At 42.2% G+C, this 13342-nt stretch overlaps 1 protein-coding gene across 1 annotated transcript; it reads left to right on the plus strand.

Moving 5' to 3' along the window:
* Window positions 1-2404: 2404 nt before the first annotated feature.
* LOC104965470 (P2X purinoceptor 4-like) lies at window positions 2405-10352 on the plus strand. The gene is made up of 8 exons (XM_010794425.1): window positions 2405-2414; window positions 2513-2727; window positions 6501-6572; window positions 6688-6760; window positions 8359-8455; window positions 9566-9646; window positions 10046-10181; window positions 10332-10352. Exons 1-8 carry the CDS (start codon window positions 2405-2407, stop codon window positions 10350-10352), a joined length of 705 nt encoding a protein of 234 aa, XP_010792727.1.
* The last annotated feature ends 2990 nt before the right edge of the window (window positions 10353-13342 follow it).

Below are 13342 nucleotides of genomic sequence, written 5' to 3' on the forward strand. Positions count from 1 at the left end.
CGAGGGGTTTCGCAGAACATAATGTGTATGATGTACAGTAAGTGGGTAATACATAAGTTACTGTCCGTCGTATCATATGGGGGGTCCAAAGACGGATCCTGGATTGTAAGTGTGTGTAAGGTGCTGTTTAGTCGGTACTGTAATAGGCCAACCGGTAGTCGGTAAGGCCGCTCGTTGAGATCCCCAGATCATAGAACGGGTTACCTATGCTCCGAACAGGCTCGACAACTGACGTGACCACGATCTCCTGCTTCTGGGGCTCTCTTAAAGGTGTATCTCTGAAAGGAACCTATTCTGTCTGTGATAGATGGGAGTGGCGTCGGTGTCCTCGCGATCTCTCTTTATCGGTTATTCGTGATCTTAGCGTGTTGTATAGATATTGTGTGTGTTTCTCGACACAATGTTACGCTGGTCTCGCGTGTCTCTGTCCTAGAGTACGTCCCTCTCTCGCATCCTGTCCGCGTTTCTCTCTACTGTGGTCTGAGTACGCATGGTCGTGAGGCCAGAACCGTCTAGCCCCGATGTAATAACCCATCGAATTCGCCTTGATTTCTTGCGTTCATCATGGCGCAGTTCCCTTCTCAGACGCACATTCCGTCCCAACAAGTAACGAGTGCAATCTACGAAACACCTTAAACACTGTACGCCCTCAGATTAATCGTTCGATCCGCCGATCGCCTGTCATGTGTTGTCCGAACAAAACTCTGGCGCAACCCGCTCCGCAGTGGCAGCTTCTCGATCAGCGCATCTTGTAATCAACGCGCTAGCCGAATGCGGTCCACCCTCTCTCTCCTATTGAGTTATTTCTGTGTCGGTCTCCTTTCCAGCCAGTTCGGGAGGCTCAGCCGGAGAGAAGAAGAAGAAACGAGAAGAAGAAGCGGAAGAAGAAGAAGTGGAAGAAGAAGAGAGATGACCAAAAGACCGCCTAACCAGTTTGTTGAAAATTCACACGTAAGCGCGGTGGGCGAACGCTGTTTTAAACACAATTCTCGTTCCCGTTCTTCTTGTGGCGGTAAAGTCGAAGTAAAATGGGACTTTTCCTCGTTTGTCGAAGATAGAGCGAGGCCTCAGCCGAACGGAGGCCAAAGCGTAAATACCTCTGGCGTCTATGTGTGTGTATCTCTTAAACAATAGATCGCAGATTAGCAGTCTATGAATCCGATTCTATGTCGCCCGGAAACACAGGACAGTCTAATCTAAGTTGAAATAACACATACCACCGTCGTATAACTCGTCCATCCGCCACCTCGGTTGCTTTACGTCAATCGAACGTTGGTCCTCACCGTTGGTTCATCGTCATTTCACCTTTTCATTACATGTGTTAGATGTCTTATTTTGTACATCCTTAGTCTTAACTTACCTACTTATTTGTCATTCCCCATACTTATTGTTACTGTGACACTCGTCATACTTCGTCAGCACATACTGTATACGATGCTCGTTATATTTGCGATACTTTTGCCTATTCGTCACGGTTCATATCATATTGTATATCGATCTATGAAATTCAAAGTACTACTATGTGTAACACCTTGTTAATACTTTTTACAATTACCTCCCCCGCTGCATTTTGTGCCATCAGGCCCTTTGCAAAACATGTGTTTTTGTTGTTCGTTGTTGAAAACGGCTCGGTTAACCTTCTCCAAAGAGAGTCTGGGTCGTGCACCATTTTTGGTTGGTACTCTGCCGAGTGCGGTGAGACTCTTGGGTCAGCTGCAGCAAAGGGTAGTTCGTATAAGCGAAAAGCGCGTCCGGACACCTCTACCTTGACGCCGGCGGCGACGGCGCCGGAGCGAGAGTTCCGAACCGCCCGGCAGAAACAGCGCCTCTAAAGTTGGCAGAGGTACACTGCTTCGGAGCTCCGTTCAGCCGATTTTACTGATTGCGTAGTACGTCGCGTGAATCGTTCTGCAACTAGCCTTTAAACGCGACGTCCAGACCGCCGGTCAGACGCGAACAGACGTTTGTTCAGGAATAATGATGTGCGGGTGGAGTGTGTTGCTCACGGGTGGACTGTGCTGTGATTGCCACCAATCTCCAGTGATGGGCAATTTTCGCTTAACTGCTCTAAATGTACGTATGTCGGGTACACTTGCATATTACTACACAATGTTTACTTACTTAATCCCGTCGTTTGTACACGTTATATCAGAAGTAATACATGTTCGAGGCACCCGACCGTCATTTCAGCTGATACCAGGCAACAATAACACGTATGGTACCCATTTACTCTTTGAGTACATCACTGAACCTTGTGCATTGTACTTGCACCGGCCCGCCGCGCCGCAGCGACGAGCGCCAATCTACGCGCAAGTAAGCTCTACGAACTCCTTTTATTGAGAGTCTTATGCAATAAGTCGTGTAAAACGTGATTTCTCCTGTGCTTACAAAAAATTTTCCCGATATGTTTGCAAGTATGACCCATCTAAATCAAATCAAATTTTTTTAATAATAGGTTGCATCAATGTCTGGTGAGAAAGCGGCTTACATGTCATTACCCTTTTTCACAAAGGCCCGCGTCGTGACTTCCATTCACATCATTCCGGGCCGCGCAAACCGGGCTGTGCTTATGAAGTCGGAGTAGTTCTGAGGCCGCGTGAAGACCCCCGGGAACCGAAAGTGTGGAGGTCGACAGTAGCGCCGGACGTCGATCGTAGCGAAGAGTCGGTGGCATCACAGCCAGTCCACCCGCACCGCGCGCTCCATACAGACACATCACAACACATGGTAAGGTTATATATTTGGATTCCCGGCCTGAAATTGCGCAATTAATTGCGAATTAATGTGTTTGTTAATTGCGGCAATTGTTTCTTAATTGTCGCGTAAAATTAGCGTGCGAATAAAAACGTGGTCGCCTTGCAAAGAGTCCGACTACTCAAATCCCCATGCTAATAGTTACCTCGTCGGTTGATTGCAAGTTAAGTGAAGTCTGTTCGTTGTTTGGTGTCACTTAGTTATCAGTTTGCACTTGCTTCTTCGACTACTCTGGGCGAAACCAAGACCGGCCCCGGCACCTACCCTGTAAAACAAAAATTTTTTGCCTGCCTTACCTGTCGCAGCTATTCTCGGTTCCAGTCGCCAAACAAACGTTTATACGTTTTGCCTTAAGCCGGTAATAGTGTGAGATTTTTTTGTTTTTCGTAGTGTTTTTTTTTTTTTTTCGTCCGTGTAGTCGGGTTCATGAGTGAGTTATCGTTTTGTAATCGCTCCCGGATCGCCGCTCCTATCGATCCGCACCTGCAATCCCGGTTGTTGCGTGCTCTAGTGTTTGTTTCTCTGGGTGCTGTGTGGTTGTATGCCGCATCTCTTGTGGTTGTCTATTTCTCTCGATTATATATCTGTTTTGTCTCTCTTTTATATAATATATAATAAGTATGTCCTCTTAATCCTTCTTATACCTCCCTAATCTCTCCTAGTTTTATGTGTTTGGTAGCCGTGAAGCAAAAATAAAAAAAAGTTTACCAATGTGAAATACAAGCTTCGATTAAATAATCGCAACACACCGTTGACCGTGAAATACAACTTGACAAATAACAAACCGGTTCCAATAGACCTCTCTCAACCTTGACTTTACATAATTCTAAAAAATTTAGGGTTAGACAACCATTTAGTTGTTCAGACAATACCGGAGACTTCCGTTGTCTCTCTACAAAAGATTATCAGTCCCAAAGGGTTACAAAGACTTACATGAACTTTCATAAGATAATTGAATTTTTTGTTTCACAATAGTGCAAATCGTCTTCCAGATGGATGGAATATCCGGATCGGACTTAGAGACTTTACATGATAATAAGGATTTATCACGATAACGATGTGAAATACCGGTTTTTAACCGTGAAAAGACAACCACGAAGCCAATTCTTGGTGTATTTTTTTTTATTTCGGTTACAAAACTACGAATTCGAAAGTACAATAAGTCAGTAATAATGTACCATATGCGATTTTAGGTAGCACTTTTTTTAACGAAGAGCTGACAAGAGGTCGCAGTTTATAAATATCACCCGCTATTTTACCGCTAAATTCAGTCGCTGGACATTAATTAATGTTTCGGCACATTAGATTAATCTAATAAAAAAATTAACGCTCAGGGGCCGGCGATTATGATGTTGTCGAATCTACCCGAGTACCCATTCTAAAAAGGTCGCATCGGACTGGCCGCCGCGGGCTAGAACGGTGTCAGATTGTCAATGAGACTAAGCCGCAATTCACCATCCGGACAACATCTCACTAGCACTAGACTCGTGTTTTTATGAGATTGAGCGACTTTAGAACTAACTAAAATGTTGCCCAGAAGAGCCAAACATAATAATTGTACTCGAATCGTCCTCCGATCGGCACTATGTGGCGGGGCGTTACCTTTACAACTGTTAACGTCCGAAAAGAAACAGCGCGACACGCATCCCCAAAAGGTGGTTGATTAGCTGATCAGCTGATCAGCTGTTGGAAATGGATGGATCCAGCGCGCCGACATCCTGGGATCAGCTGATTCAGCACTTTTTTAACTCCATTCCCTGCTCCGCACGGCGTTTGTGACGCGCCCGGTTTTGTTGCAGGCTTCGTAGCCCCAGAATACCCATACCCGTCAGAAGTTGCTTCTACATGGTTGACGGTGTCACTTTTCAAACAGTCAAACACATGTCGACATGACTTCATGTGTATGTTTACGTGGACGATACGCGTTCGGGTAGACTTCGGACTCTGTGGGCGACGCGGCTGTGATCGTGGATCGTCATGACGATCGTCGAGTCACTCGTTGCCTCGGCCGCAGTCGACTTGCTGCGTTTGCTTGTCGCTTGCTTTTGTGCCCAGTTGTCACTACGCCACTACTCGATGCCTAGAATGACATGTAGTATGTAAAGCGCTTTGAGGGGTCTTAAAAGACTGGTTAAAGCGCTATATAAGTACAGTCCATTTACCATTTATTGGCTGGGCGAATTGCAAACCACGCCCCGTTAAACTCTGAATTTTTTTGTTAGGCAGCCATTTTTTCCTCGCTACAAAACCACATCCACACCTGAGCGAGTAGTTTTTTGTACTTTAAAGCAGTTATGACCACACGTACTACAACACCGGAGCGGTGGAATGATGAGGAAGTGTCGGCGCTTCTGGCAATTTACTCTGAGGACGGGATGCAGCAGCTTCTACAGAAAGCAGTTCCCAACTCCAAATGTTTTCAGCGATGTTCGCAAAAGCTACTTGAGCGGCGTGATGCCATTATTGTTATGTCTTGACTGTGCAATAAAACAAACAAACTGGCGAAGCTTTATTTATTGTGTCCCACCCCAAATTTGCAGAATAGAAGAATGTGAGAGCAGACAGGTGTCGGTGGTTGAATTTATCTACAATGTTGCAACCTTGTGTAGAAATGGCAGGGGCAGAAACACAAGTAATTTATCATGTCATTTGTTTTAGATAAATAAGTGAAAAACAACAAACAACGGTTAATGTCCTTTTCCAAAATCAGCCTGAGGGGGTAATATATAATAAATACATAAAGATAAAGTCCATTGTTATAATGGGGTATTTTATTTGTAAATTACCCTTATAACCCAGCCTCATGGTGCACATGATTCTTTGCTTGGACATTTTGTTGGTTTGAGGGACATAAAGTAACACGTATCTTAGGAAGATATGAACTTCATCTTGGTGAAGTTGATGCTGAATTCACTATTTAGTAGATAATCATGTGACACTTTATCTTTGCACTACGGTCTGTCTGCTGAGCCTACCTATATATATATATATATCATGTACAGCGGGTGGGCTTTATACCCCCTCCCCCGTGTAGTTCTTCTTCTCTCGTTTTTTTTTGTACTCGCCGTGAAGTGGTTTTGTTGCCTGCCAGTAAACCCAGAGAAGAAGCAGACGAAGTGACGTCAGCGTAATCTTGCCTCAGGGAAAGTACTGCGGTGTGAATGCGATTGGCACTAGCCACCTGGCGGATTCAGTGCCGTGGTACTTTAGTGCCGGCACTAAAGTACGGCAAGTCCTGCGGTGTGAAAGCGGCTAAGGGCTCCATTGACAAAAATCTTTAGGGTTTGAAAGTAAGATCTGTGGCAAACATGATACTTATGTATTTTCAGCATTATAACCCCATTACATTTTCTTTGTGATTTTTGAAGTATCGTAACGTAATGCATAAGCAAACTACCAGCTAACTACCTAGCGTTAAGCAGCCAATATTCTGCGTGTTTACGTTTAGTAGTGTCAGTTAGTCGCTTTGTAAGCAATTGCCCATTTTATAACACATAGAAGCTTAAGGTAATTGCAGACATATTTAATGTTGTAGAACAAAACGCAAACATTTCTTTAGCTTGTGTTAACTACAGACCCTATTTAGGAGGCCAACTAAAACACGTTAAGAAAAAACGCTGACTTTCAGAAGAGAGATCCAGAACTGGTAAAATGCTAAGTCATGTCCAGGCTTTATCACTCATTCCTACCACTCTTTTAGGTCTTTGGTAAAGAGCAGTATTTATGTTTTCTTTTCTGACTTTCAGGAAAAAAACTCCTTCTTTGTGGTGACCAATGTCCTCATGACAAAGAATCAGAAGCAGGGGAAATGCCCAGAGGTGCTCTTTTTTAACATCTTATTGATTACATGTTATGTAGTTAAAGGTGCTCCTAATTGTACAATGATTCCGATGAAAGGTTATTACTTATTTCGCAGCAGTGTTTATATTCCAGGTTCCCCTTAAAGGCAGCTTGTGTCGCACTGATAAGGACTGTGAGAAAGGAGGCTGGGATCAGCAGAGCCACGGTACACTCACTGCTCCTTCTCTACATTTACATGCACTCAACTTACAGTACTGTAGTAACCTGGGTAATGTAAAGCCTACTATACATGCAACCAATGATAGAAGATTTGTCAAGATGCGGGAGAAAAAGAGACAAAGACAGTGCTCAAGATTGCAATTTCTTTTTTCAATATAAAGCCACAGTTTAAAAAAAAAAAAGGATGTGGCCTACAGGTGCAAACGCGATGCAACGGCTCAAAACGTTTCCATTCTGAGAAACACGCTGCAGTTTCAAAAAAGTATGCAAATATAATAAACAACACCTGCCAAAACACATGCAGCTAAAGAAACATCTTCACCAACAATGTTTCTAAAAGCCCTGTATGAACGAAACGCTGCAATTACAAAACGGTAGACAATAAAAAGTGATGCACACAGCTGGGACCGGAGCGCTTGTTGACGTTCGGGGATTATAAAGTTGGAAAACTGTCAGTGGAAACTTACCTGAAATGTAATACATTTTTGGCTTATGACAAAGTGATCGCATGATTCCTTCAAATGTTATTGCGGATCTGCTGTAAATTAGCTAGCTAACGTAGCTAACCTAGCCATTTCAAATATGCTGTCACAATTATGAAACAGACTAACTCTGCAAACAGTGACAGTTTGCCTACTTTATAATCCGCGAACATCAACAAGCCAATGGTCACTTTTTTGTGGTCCTGTTTCAATTTTGAGCTTCTTGCAGCATTTTTTTTATTGTAAATGAAATGTGGGTTTCTGTAGTATTGACCTGAAATTAGATTTAGCCTTCTTGAAGTAAAAGTTTTAACACCATTGTGCCGAAGAACTCCGACAAAACATAAAGTATATAAGAATATGCATCAACGTAAACTTGATGAACTAAAGTCAAATAACTAATTTCAAAATGAAACATTGCATTATAACTATTGATGCAATAATGTGTTTATCCATCCAATGTTGCATCTTGTAAATGTGGGGGTTATTTTATTGACCCTTGGTCAATAAAGTTTTATTTAAATGTAAAATAATAGAGCGTAGTTTATGTGTTCATTGCATTTCCCTCTGAAGTGTAGTGGAGTTAAAGAAAGTGGCAGAAAATGCTCAACAAGCAATTGCACCTAAGTCAAGTGCATAAGTAAATGTACTTAGTTACTTTCCACCGCTGCATGCAACAGATCTGTTTACTCTGTTTTACCTCATTTTGGAAGCATTGTCCACTAATTTAGTTGGAAGAAAAATGTAATTATTACAATAGTGTTGATACAAGTCAAAAATATTGCTGTTGAAAGCAAATTATTTAGACTTGTAGAGGCAACTTTGTGTGACTATAATTTATTGAATATCTCACTTCTGTCTTATCTGCCAACACATTCTTTTCCCAAGTGAGTAAGTTTCATTTAACACCAGTTTTCACAAGAGGAAGAGGAATTTATCGATAACGTGTTGCAGTGTTATCCTCAGGCAGTAGCTTTCAGCTCTCTGCTAAAGATTTGTGCCACAGTCGAACTTTAAACACCTTATATTCTACGTTTTTTCTAACTGAGTTGTGACAGAATCCGTTGAGTTGAAATACAACACTGTTTATTTCCCTGTACAGGGATTAAGACGGGATCATGTGTGAAGTTTGACGTGTTGAGGAAAACCTGCGAGGTCTCTGCCTGGTGTCCAGTGGAAACAAAGCGGAGTCCTCCGAGGTAAACTGCACATACATTTACTGTATTTATCTGAAGTGCCCAACAACCCACTGACTTGGGCAAGTCTTTTTGTGAGCTGCCTCAATCAGAAAACATGGGATTCAACAAGCCATATCAAATACAGGCTCATTAGAATATTGCCCCCCATTGGAGGGGTCTCCACCCACAGCTTGTTAATGTGCAGAATATATATTTTTGCAAGCCAATCAAAGCAAACTTGGCATTTCCAGAAGGGTAATTAAAGAGGCATGCGCTAAAATAGAGCGTATCAGTCAGAGGGTGGGTACGGGTGTATTAAATAACACACTGAAGCATGCAAACATGCCCTAGTTGTAACCCAAAGTACAAATATGAACCTGAACATGAGAATGGTGTCCTCTTTAACTTCATCCTCTGATATCATTTTGAAAAACAAATACAACAAAATATAACTTAAAGGGGACATATGATGCACATTTACAGGTTCATATTTGTATTTTGTGACTCTATTGTGACATGTTTACATACTTTAATGTTCAAAAAGGTCTTTATTTTTCTCACACTGCCTGTTCTGCTGCACCAATTTTCACCCTGAAACCAGAGCCCAGTGTGCTCCGATTGGTTGTTCTGTTGTGATTGAGAATATGAGACACATCATTTAGTTACATTCTCTAAAAAGCCTCTGCAACATCAGCAAACAGCAGACATTGTTAGACACTAGCCGGTGTAGATAGTGTAGCATTTAGCAGAGAAAGGAACAGATTTCCCTCCCAAGATGTGATGGGGGCCTCTTGCGTGAAGTTTGGGATTTGAGCCTTTGCAGACCATTTACATGCCTAAAACCTATATAACACACATTGTGAACACAACACTGACATCATAACATTTAAGTTGCACATTGTTTTTCATTTACAGTAGTGTATCGCATTGTCTCTCTTTTAGCTCTATTTTTGGTCTCCACCATCTTCCGAGGGAAATCTGTTCCCTTTGCTGCTAAATGCTACACTATCTACATCGGCAACAAGTTTCTGCTGTTTGCTGATGTTGCAGAGGCTTTTTAGAGTATTTTTCTTAATCTGTGTTTCCCAATGAAAATGTACTGCATAACGTTCATAATTGTCCTTGATGCAGGCCTGCACTGCTGGCAGCAGCTGAGAACTTCACCGTCCTCATCAAAAACAATATCAGGTTTCCTGCATTCAACTACATCCGGTGAGGCAGCTGTATGTTGATGTACATTGAAACAGTTTCTTAACTTTAGACAGCTTTGTGTGCCGCAGTTTAAATCTTAAAAAAACATTGAGAAAAACCTCAACACACTGAATTAGCTTTAAAGTATGTTGTTCCTCACACCTTAATGTATATTTGAGAAATATTAATGTCATAAAAAGTAAGAATGTATATATTCTGTAGTAAAGGAGATGATATTTGTGGGAAAATAGTCGGGGTGCAACTATTTAAAAAAATGGTACTATTCTCCTCTGGCTGGGTTTATTTACAATTCTTCATCTCTCATTTGCATATCATCAAACTGTTTAAGCATTGAGCTAATTTATTTATTTTTATCATTTTTTGGTTTCTGTGTATTTTAAAGTCCATCTTTTGTTGTAGAAGGAACATCCTCCCGAACATGAACGACGCCTACCTGCGAAGCTGTCAGAGAGGAGGAGACCCTCTGTGTCCCATCTTCAGGCTGGGGGACGTCGTTCGAGAGGCCGGGGAGAAGTTCTCTGAGATGGCTGTAGAGGTTAGGGCACATGTTTTAAAACATTTTCCTGTACATCTTTTTTTCCAACAACGTTTTGGTTTTTAGCCACAGTTCACTGACACCACAGTGACCAGATCTGCTTTTCTCTAATTCACTTTCACTGTTTGGGTTTCACTCTGTTGTCCTTAGTTAGGGATCAAATACTGTTGAAATGAAACAAGCAAAAAAAGGAAGTCTAGCTTCTGCAAACTTTCTTCAAATTGTCTGGATGCAAGTGGGAAGTTAGCTATGACACTATAAATACTAAACAACGTTTGTACCGTAATTTTCGGACTATAAGGCGCACCTGAATATAAGCCGCAGCAGCTAAATTGAATGATGTGTACATATATAAGCCGCACTGGACTATAAGCCGCAGGTGTTTTAATGTTTAATTACCATATGTAAGGGTTCGTGCACAGAGGGGATTGTCGGGAAAGAGATGGCTGTTTGAGGAAGCTCCCATTTATTAACATTTCAACAAACAAGTTGCATATTTGCATAACGTATTCAAGTGTTACCATTTAGTGCAATAGTAGCTACAGAACATGTACTGTGCTGTGTAAACTGTACTGTATCACATAGCGTTTCAGACACACAAACTTTTCAACTTTCAAACTTAAGCGGTGCGCTCCCAGCGCACGTACCGGCAGTGATCTACAGCAGCGGTTTTCAACCAGTGGTACGGGTCCCCGTACCACTGGTTGAAAACCGCTGCTGTAGATCACTGCCGGTACGTGCGCTGGGAGCGCACCGCTTAAGTTTGAAAGTTGAAAAGTTTGTGTGTCTGAANTCTAACAGAATGTGTCTCCCTGTGTACAACTACGATATTTTTCTGTACTGTTCACCTAAAACGTATTATGCACTGAAATTTCTTGTCTTAGATAATCTTATCAGTCTAAACCAGTCCACGTTGGTGGGGCCACGGATAAAAGTTGGTTGAATTCGAAAAAGAATTGTTGTCAGAAAATGGTCCGCACCTAAAGGTCGTCACAACTGGACGATGTTTCTCCTCCCGGAACGAGAGGTCCGCAAGGAGGTGTCTCATCGATGACTACACATGTCGAAGGGTTCCATCCTCCAGTGCAGTCAAGTGTCTACCAACGGCACAGTCCCTCTCAGTGGAGGCTGATAAGTTGAAGATCACTTCCGCACATCTGGTGTGCTATCGGACGCGCCTCCTTCTGTATATATGTATAGTAACGAACTTATACCCTACCAGTGTCTAACCCAAACTGTCGTCGTTGTTTACCCAATTGTACAACCGACAATGTACACAGCATCGTATGGCACTAACCTCGGTGACCAAAAAGGGTCGACTAGTACTACCTTCCAAGAGGTGGCATTGGGGTGAAGTATAAGTCGTCCCTATCCCCGACACTTTGTTAAATTTACACTCTTCCTTTAAATGTGTGTAAAAAAATGAAATAGAAAATTTGCCCTAGTGAACTAAATATTAGGAACGGTGTACAAGTATCCGACGAAAACCCAAACCCTAACCTTTGTTGTGTAATTCAACTCGTTGACATAAAGAAACACCTTAACCTTTTTTTCTTTGTACTTTCACACAACACATAGACGACTGGACAGCCAAAAACAACATCTCTCGTTGTTCTAACAGGAGTGGAAATAGACATGGAGTTTCAGTCAAGGGTCACATGAAGGTATGGTCCGGCAAGACCTTCTTTTTATTGTTAAAATCTGGTCCGAAAATCCGGTCAACATGTTATAAAATAGTCTTACTACCAAAGTTTATAAGATGGAAAATGTTGCTAACGCGATTGACACTAAAACTATAACTATCAGATATAAGACTAAAACCCCTTTGTAAAAAGTCAACGAGTCGGGTTCTTTGTCCGAACATTAAACACAAATATGCGTAGTCCTGTGATGAACCCACCATTGTGCGCGAGAGAGGAGATGAGTCGCACAAGAGGAACGAGACTTACATCGCATCGTCACATGACCCATCGTCCGGAGTCCGAGTCCTCCCACATGACTCTCTCCGCCCGCCCGTCCGCGTCGAAAACCAACCCTCGGGAGTTGTCCAAGTCCTTCTCCTGCCATCGGCCTTAAATGGTACCTCCCCCGCCTGGTGTACGTAGGTGTCGTGACAAGGAGTCAGGGAGCCCACTTTTCCTATATAGAGCCTCCAGTCCGAGATTTTTCTTGTAAGTACTGGACAATCTCCTACACTCGCAAACTGAATTGCGAAGTTCCAAGACTGTGTGTCAACACAATATAAGAAATAGTGAAGGTTGAACACGTTCAGTTTGTACATAATCTATCCCGCTACGTCTCCACCCCCCCCGTGTACTAGTTTAATACTATAATTTCCCAGGCATAATTGACAAAAAGGAGTTATATTAATACCAAGAGTCTATATATGTTTAGTACAGAGACTTCACAAACCGAGTTTATGGTTTGTCTAGTAACATCGTAGGTATTTAGGGGAGGAACAAAGTCGGGGACAAGTTTTCACACTAAGAGACAGACCAACTGAAATCTACTTTTAATTCCTCGGTGAAGGAACGGAGGAGACTACCTATAAACCAATTTTTTGTGTGTTACCACGAGCTCCTCTCTAAATCCACTATTCCAACACACACCACAACACCACACAATAGGAACCAACCACTAACAACAAATTACCAATGTGTGGTTTTAGCAATACTGTAAAATACCAAGAATTAGACACATAAAAGCTGTCCAAAATATATTTACACTAGTCCTTTTTCTCTCTCCTTAGAAAAAGGACTATTGAAGTCTTACAGAAATGTGTCTCCCCTGTGTAAAACTACATATTTTCTGACTCGTTACACCTAAAACGTATTATGCACTGGAAATTTCTGCCCGTTAGAATCTATCACAAAGAAACAATAACATAGAGGACCTACAAAAAGTTTGTGAATTCGAAAGAATTGTTGCAGAAAATAGACCGTCACCAATAAGGATCGACAACAACTGAAACATGAATTCCTTCCCGACGAGAGGTCCGACAGAGGTGTCTCATCTATGACGTACAACAATGCCAAGGTACCATCCTCCAGTGAGTCACAGTGTCTACAACGGCCACAGTCCCTCTCAGTGGAGGCAGGAAAGTGGAAGATCACTTCCGCAACATTCTGGTGTGACAACAAAGAACACAACCAGACCTTACA

The sequence above is a fragment of the Notothenia coriiceps genome, unplaced genomic scaffold (assembly GCF_000735185.1).
Source record: "Notothenia coriiceps isolate Sejong01 unplaced genomic scaffold, NC01 NC01_scaffold00037244, whole genome shotgun sequence".
NCBI classification, from domain to species: Eukaryota; Metazoa; Chordata; class Actinopteri; order Perciformes; family Nototheniidae; genus Notothenia; species Notothenia coriiceps.